We start from the raw sequence: 8,319 nt of genomic DNA, 5'->3' as shown, positions 1-8,319 counted from the left end.
CTGTGAGGCGTGTCAAGGTGTTGTCGGGCATATTGTAACCGGGCTTTTTTGTGGCATTGGTGCAGTAAAGACTTCTTTCTGGCAACTCGACCATGCAGCTCATTTTTGTTCAAGTATCGTCGTATTGTGCTCCTTGAAACAACCACACCATCTTTTTCCAGAGCAGCCTGTATTTCTCCTGAGGTTACCTGTGGGTTTTTCTTTGTATCCCGAACAATTCTTCTGGCAGTTGTGGCTGAAATCTTTCTTGGTCTACCTGACCTTGACTTGGTATCAAGAGATCCCCGAATTTTCCACTTCTTAATAAGTGATTGAACAGTACTGACTGGCATTTTCAAGGCTTTGGATATCTTTTTATATCCTTTTCCATCTTTATAAAGTTCCATTTCCTTGTTACGCAGGTCTTTTGACAGTTCTTTTCTGCTCCCCATGGCTCAGTATCTAACCTGCTCAGTGCATCCATGTGAGAGCTAACAAACTCATTGACTATTTATACACAGACACTAATTGAAACTTAAAAAGCCACAGGTGTGGGAAATTAACCTTTAATTGCCATTTAAACCTGTGTGTGTCACCTTGTGTGTCTGTAACAAGGCCAAACATTCAAGGGTATGTAAACTTTTGATCAGGGCCATTTGGGTGATTTCTGTTATCATTATGATTTAAAAATGAGCCAAACAACTATGTGATAATAAATGGCTTCATATGATCACTATCCTTAAATAAAAGACAGTTTTTTGCATGATCAATCATATTTTCAAAATCAATGTCAAAATTTCACAATTTCTGCCAGGGTATGCAAACTTTTGAGCACAACTGTATATTCAAATCTATTCAGTTTATTTGGATGGCACTTTTTACAATACATATTGTTCCAAAGCAGCTTAACAGAAAAACGAGAAACAGATAAACAATGCATTACAAAAATAAATAAATAAATAAATAAATAATAATAATCAAAAAACGGTGGCAAGGAAAAATAGTACTGTACACATATGCACACTTACTGTACATTTGTAATATGGCTATGGCATTCACAATAAAAGTCCCCTTTCAAGGCACATTTATTTATGATCTGGAGAGAACTGTAAAGTGAATTTAAAATGGACTTGTGCATTTAAAACGTTAAAGCACATAATTCATCACACTGCTTGATGCATATTGAAGGTATACAGCAGCTAATGTAAGCATTATTCAATTTAGTGAACAGCAATTTGTAGGCATTTTGACAACTTCATGAATGCAGTGTTTAATATGTGTTTTGTCCCTGGCCTAGACGTTATTTCAAGCCTAGTTTACACCTACATTGGCTTAAATCTTAATAATCATTCAATTTAATAATTTAAGATACAAATAATTTTGTTTTGAAGTTCCATTCAAAATCCACTTGGTTTCTATGATATTCTGGTCCATAGATATGACCTAGAAAATGGCTTTACCCTGTACAACTTTGTATTGATTAAATAATTAACATTCGTTTTATGTTTTAAAAGATAGCAGAGCTGGTTGCCACAGAGTTCTTTGAACAAGGTGACAAGGAGCGGAGAGAGCTAAACATTGAACCTATCGTAAGTGCTTCACTAATGTGTTTTATACAAGATTGCAGCAGTTGAGTTTAGGAACAGGTCAACAACCCCTATATAAAGTATATGGTAACTGGCAGGAAGATAAAGTGACAGTAAACATGTGACTGTTTTCTATTCAAGGATCTGATGAACAGAGAGAAGCGGGATAAAATACCCAGCATGCAAGTGTCTTTCATTGACGCCATTTGCACACAGTTATACGAGGTATACCACTCTTCTAATTTTCATTTATAGCCTTTTATGCCTTATTTAGACAGGATGTAGGCCAGGCTCAAACCTGCATCCCTGGGAGCATGTGCACAACCGCTGCACCACGGCACAAACTTAAGAAGCATTTCTACATCTATACAATAATATTTATTAGTATAATAATTAGTATAATAACTATTATATAAGAGTTCTTTCATTTTAAGATTTACGCCTTTCAGTTCATAACAAAATTCCATCAGATTGAATTGAGTGAATATTTTAAGTTGAATTTTATTTAGAAAAAAAAATACACAATTCAATTTGATAAAATTTTGCGATGAAAATGAATTGCATTTATCTAAATAGGCTACAATATTTGAAGTGTTGCTACTTTTCATACTCTCAAAAATTTCAATTTCATAATAAAAGTCCCTCAAATTGAACTTGGTCATCTTTCACAAAATAAAATACAAAAAACTAAATATTTGAAGTTTTATTCATTTTATTTGGTTAAAAATGACACACCACAATATGATAGATTTTTGTTATGAAATTAAAATGCATAAATCTTGAAAAAGGCTCAAATATTTTTTTGTGTATATACTAGCTACTTTTCGTACATTCAAAAAAATGATTTTAAGATTTACACATTTCAGTTTCATATCAAAATTCCATCAAATTTAAATCAAATTTAAAATGTGTTATTTTAATTTTGTTCAACATTACACAAATCAATTTTATGGAATTTGGTTATGAAATTTAAAAAGTCTTAAAATCGGCTAAAATATTTTTTTAACTTTCCATTAAAAAAATTATTTTAAGATTGACTCATTTCACTTTTATAACACAATTCCACTAAATTAAATTGAATAATAATAATAATAAAAAAAAATGTAATATTGTAAGTTTTATTAATTTAACTGTTGAAAATGATACAATTAAATTTGATAGAATTTTGTTATGAAATTGAAATGTAGAAATCTTGAAAAAAGACTCAAATATTTTTTAGTGTATGTACTAGCTATTTCAGTTTCTTAATAAAATTAAATCGAATTGATCGGAGTAATCTTTCATTAGCTAAAATCAAAAACTATGAAAAAACCTGAAATTGAAATGCGCAAAAATAGGCAAAATATTTTTTGAGTGTACTATGTTAGATCATTTGAACTTGTTATATACAGTATACACAGTATATTTATAACTTTAAAAAAAATTGTTGGGCAGCAATTTATACCTCCTCTATCAACCGGTGTCTTAAAATACATTTTACTGACTGATAGATCAGTGATTTTACTACGCTTTAAACAAAGTCATTCATATCTAGATCTAGAGTGACTTGACAGCAGTGACAGAACAAGATTCTTCCTTTAATTGGATGGTCTTCTGTGTGATCAGGCATTGACTGGTATCTCAGAGAGCTGCTCCCCTCTGCTGGACGGCTGTAGGAAGAACAGACAGAAATGGAAAATGCTGGCTGAACAAGGAGAGGAAAGAGCTTTACTCAATGGAGGACTGTAATGGCTCTGTTGACATACAGGTTTTCACGGACCATCAGCCATCATTCCCAGCCCCTTTTTCTAGAGACTAAAGGAGTTTGTAATTACAGTTACAAAAGCTTGAACCCTCGCTGGTTTAGTCCTTTGATTGCTCCAGCAATTTCAAAAATGAAAGCGGCATCGGAGCAGGGTATTGGAAGGTTGGATTAAAGATGTAGCAGATGAAAATAACTACTCAAAGACTTATCAGGAAGAAAAGTATGCATGAATCTTTACCTGTCCATGTTATCCAATGGGTACCAAAGATGGTGATTGAGGTTTTGAAACTGTGAGTAAACCATTTTGACACGAGGAATGTTCAAAACAAGTTTAGCGCTGCATACGGTCAATAACAACGGAAAATAATTCCAACTTGTCGTTCAGTCTTTTAAAACAAGCAACTTTTGCATTTACAGTACTGAGCTTACAATGGGAGTCTATGGGGCATGACATTCCGGTGGGTTTAAAAGCAGAAATGTTCCACTAGTATTTTTAAGGACTTATATTAAAAGAATATTTTGGGTTCAATACAAGTTAAGCTCAATCAACAGCATTTGTTGCAGAATGTTGATCACCATGAAAAATAATTTTGACTCGTCCCTATAATAATCAAGGTTACAGTTAGGCACTTACAATGGAAGTGTAATTTATGTAATTTAATAAAAGCACTTACATGAGTTTTAACAGAAGAATTAATGTATTGTATATTAAATCGTCGTTTTTATGGTCGTTTTAGGGTTTGCGGCGTTACGTCATCATGGCAACGAAGTTGAAAAATTGGATAAACTTTTTTGTCACACTGGAAATCATGTTCAAAAATAACACATTGTTTACATCTTGTGGCTATACTTTTGAAACAGTGAGTATTTAAACGTTTACAAATCAGCCCCATTCACTTCCATTGTAAGTGCTTCACTGTAGCCTCGATTTTTGCTTTTTTTAAAGAAAAAGAGGGACGAGTCGCAATGATTTTTATGGTAATCAACATTATGCCACAAATGCTGTCGATTGAGCTTAACTTGTATTAAACCCGGAATATTCCTTTAATTCTTTCATACAGGTCGTCTAAATCATCTTTTCTGCAGTGGGACTACTTTTCTAGGCGCAAGAATTTCTGACTATAAGTTACTGAGATAATTCGTGTGTGTGGATTTTTCTCTATGTACATTTTTCTGGTCTCCTTGCGAAAGTTACCGGCTTTACATGGTCATGACAGGAGTTGACAGATTTACATAGCTTTACATAGACAAGGTTAGTGTGTGATTTTACCACACTACCCTTATATTAACTAGGGCTGGGTAGAAATGTTTATTTTCTATTGAGTCCCAAGATCAATCGTTTACTTTGAATTTTGCTTCTGTTTTGGTTGTGTTGATTATATTATATCTAGGGCTGTCGATTTAACACATTAATTCAGTGCGATTAATTATATAAAAAAATAACGTGTTTAAAAAATTAGCGCATTTAATCATGTCCCCAGACCTTAATAAGGAAGATTCCTGAGCAATTCAAGCTTGAAGTACCACCTGTTTTCTCCAGGGGGCAGTAAGCGAAACTCCAGCTGTATAGGCAACGTGCAGCTTACTCAGAGAACAAACCACACTCACCGACAGCAGAAAACACATTGTTACATTTAAAACACAGCTTGATGGAGCGCAAATCCAAACGCAGGGATCTCAAGATGTGTTTTTCTAAGTTTCAAACTTCATTTAACTTGACACAGCGACCTAAAACATTTTACGACGCAGCCCAATCGAGACGCTCCAAAAGCATCCGTGTGATGCAAGTGTACATTAACGCGTCCTTAAACAAGCCCTTATAATACAGCTCAGACTGAATGATGAATATAACTGTAAAATGGATTGCTGTAACTGTAGGCTAATGATTGGCTTATGTTCAATAATATGAAAATAAACAATATATTGATTAATTAATCGGCATACCATGTAATTCATTCGATTAAAAATGTTAATTGATTGACAGCCCTAATTATATATGTAAAATAAATAGCAATTGAACTGCATAGTTTGGGCCCTGTTTTTAATTATATTTTTATAATGTATATAAAATGATTTACAGTGCGAATTTCTTTCATATGTGAGCAAAATGGACACAGTTGAAATATGCCAAAATGAATCAGAATCAAATTAACCGTATCGAAATCAGAGCTGAATCGAGAGCTCGTAAATTGGTATCGAATCAAATTGGGAAATCTGTATAGATACCCAGCCCTAATATTAACAAGTGTTGTGTTTATTGTTTACGTCTTGTAGATATATTTTCAAAACAGCTGGTATTTTAATGTTTATTCCAGTTCAATGCCTTGCCCCATAGACTTTCATTTTAAGTCCATTACTGTAAACACAATTACTGTACACACAAAGGATGAGTTTAAAATATATTGTGATAATCAGCAAAATCCCATAAATGCTGTCGATGAGTTTAACTTGTATTGAATCCTGAACATTCTTTTAACTATCCTACACAAGCTCTATAAAAGGGCATTGGCACTGTACTATATTCTTGTAGCCTGTTTTTTATTTTGTGCAACTCATTTACTGAATTACTGAAATAAATGCACATATTACATTTTTGTTTTGCTACATTGCACTGCTAAAGCCGGCATAAATGGAACCTGTTGATTAAAAAGTCAATGGAAAAGATTTTTCACTGTTTGCCCATTTCCATGTAACTTTGTATAAAACCTTTGTACTGAGTCTGTTTCGTATTGTAGTTTTTTTTTTTTTTTTCACTTACAGTACGTGTGTACTTGCAAAGGAATATTGAAGAAGACTGTTCAGGTTGTAGTCCACAAACCCGGAAGAGAATTCGCCATGGGTTCCCTCGGGGTTTCTATAATGGGTTTTTGAACTTATGAGTAAAATAAGGTCTATGGTAAACATTACTTGATGATACGTGGACGTTTTGTTCTACAGCATAGATTACACCCAGTCATGCCTCAAATGTGAATTTTTAAGCCGCATTGAATTACATACTGTAAAAAAAAAATGCACACAGCTTCAAAATTCACGTTTGAGACATGAAAGTGTGTAATTTATGTTGCAGAAAAGAACATCTGTGTATCAGAATCAGAATGAGCTTTATTGCAAAGTATGCTTACACATACAAGGAATTTGACCTGGTGACAGAATCTTCCAGTGCACAAACAATACAACAAGACAGAAATCATAAAAAATAAATAAATAAAAAAGAATAAAAATAAGTGAATAGAATATAAAGTTTATATAAAAATACACAATAAGACACATAAATATATGTATATCATCAAGTAATGTTTACCATATGTAACCGGTCCTGTTCGACCCTTTCCAAGTGGGATTCGAACCGGGGTCTCCAACATGGGAGGCAGGCGTTCTAATGAGGAGGCTGAAGGCTACAACCCCTAGCGTTAGTTGCTAGTGTGCCTCGAGACAGGGGAGTGAGGTTTATACACATTTCACAGCACGTTCCAGCTGGCTCCCATTACACTCACCCCCCTAAACCTCACTCCCATCCGGGTCACGGCACCACCTACTCTGAGTGGGATTTGAACTGGAGTCTCCGGCATGGGAGGCGGTCGCTCTAACGAGGAGGCTAAAGCACCTAGCGTCAGTCGCTAGTGCGCCTCTTGAGCCAGGGGAGTGAGGTTTACACACACTGCACAGCATGTACCAGCTGGCTCCCATTACACACAGACCTTATTTAACACAAAAGTAAAAAAACTCCATTATAAAAACCCATAGGAAAATCCAGAGGGAACCCATACCGAATTAGACTTCCGGCCTACAAATTGACATCACGGCTGCCTGTGAACGTATTTTAATTTACGATATTTGTCATCTATTCCACAAATGTGTGAAATTCTTTGTTAATCACATGTACACACCCACAAAGCATATACATTTTGGAGTGGAGTTGAAACAAGATATCTGTAGAAATGTTAATGTTCAAGTTGAAAATACTGTAAATGTGTTTAAAAAGAAACTTGATAAATTTTCTTGACCTTGTTGGATCTAGTATATTTGATTTAACTCAGTTATCCTATGTCTATAATCATTTTTTTATTTATTTTTTACAGTGTATTATTTAAGAGGCAACTAATGAAAAGGCATTTCAATTTATTTTTCCTTGTAATTCACTTGAAGGCCCCATGACATCAGTTTTATTCTTCTTCCTTTGTTTATGTACTGTATTTCGTATTGAAACTTGATACAGCTTAAGTAGGATATTTCAAAGGGCTTTATTATTACTATTAATATCAGTAGGTTTTAATTTACTTCAAAGCCATGAACCATGATAGTTTTCTACTTGCTATTGCTAGTCTGAGGCAGTTGGCATTAGACGGAGGGAGATTTTTATTCTAGAGATTTGATGTATATTTAAGCAATAAGGTATGAGATCATGGCTAAATGCTGTTTTTGGGTACAATACAGTGCAATAGTCAGAAGCTCCGGAAGTAAAAATCACATTAATTTATCCCATAGACAAATTGATTCTATGGAAGTCTATGGAAAGAATAAACGGAGAAAACACTTCCGGAACCCAGATGGCTGAAAAAGTGGACGGCACTGTTGCGCTCACTCTACATAGCACAGCCTCAATTGCCTTATTTCTTTTACTAACCCTTTACTACATGATAAAAATACTGAGACAACAAATTTTCATTAAAATTGTATTTTTAAGTAAATTTATTAAATGTATCCTTATGCAAGAACATGCAGTCTCTGACATGTAAACTAAAATTAGTTGGCCTCTATAGGTGCTACATAGTTAAACTATTGGTTTGTATTTTTAAAATACCAGGAACGCTTTGACCAATCAGCATCCAGGATTTGAAAAGCTAGCTATTTAATAGTTCCTCATAGTCTTCCGTAATTACTTTTCTCGAGATAAAAAGGCAACGCTAATGCGGCCAACAGGTATTTCTCGTCTTTAAACTGAGCCATCAGCGACAGAAACTCCACTTTGATGTCCATAGAACGACAGATTCAATGCAAATGCGCCATCCT

The 8,319-nt window shown here is 34.3% G+C and overlaps 1 protein-coding gene across 3 annotated transcripts in view; it reads left to right on the top strand.

The window, feature by feature from the left end:
- The window catches only part of LOC127454026 (cGMP-specific 3',5'-cyclic phosphodiesterase-like), an 80,209-nt gene extending 72,795 nt beyond the window's left edge, over nt 1–7,414 (top strand). For all 3 annotated transcript variants that reach the window (XM_051720968.1, XM_051720962.1, XM_051720954.1), the window contains exons 19-21: nt 1,494–1,568; nt 1,707–1,790; nt 3,171–7,414. In XM_051720968.1, coding sequence (XP_051576928.1) covers nt 1,494–1,568; nt 1,707–1,790; nt 3,171–3,293 — 282 coding nt within the window. In that variant the 3' untranslated portion in view covers nt 3,294–7,414. The remainder of the gene's footprint in view (nt 1–1,493; nt 1,569–1,706; nt 1,791–3,170) is intronic.
- The last annotated feature ends 905 nt before the right edge of the window (nt 7,415–8,319 follow it).

The sequence above is a fragment of the Myxocyprinus asiaticus genome, chromosome 2, assembly GCF_019703515.2.
Source record: "Myxocyprinus asiaticus isolate MX2 ecotype Aquarium Trade chromosome 2, UBuf_Myxa_2, whole genome shotgun sequence".
Taxonomy (NCBI): Eukaryota; Metazoa; Chordata; class Actinopteri; order Cypriniformes; family Catostomidae; genus Myxocyprinus; species Myxocyprinus asiaticus.
This window is presented reverse-complemented; position numbering and strand designations above follow the sequence as displayed.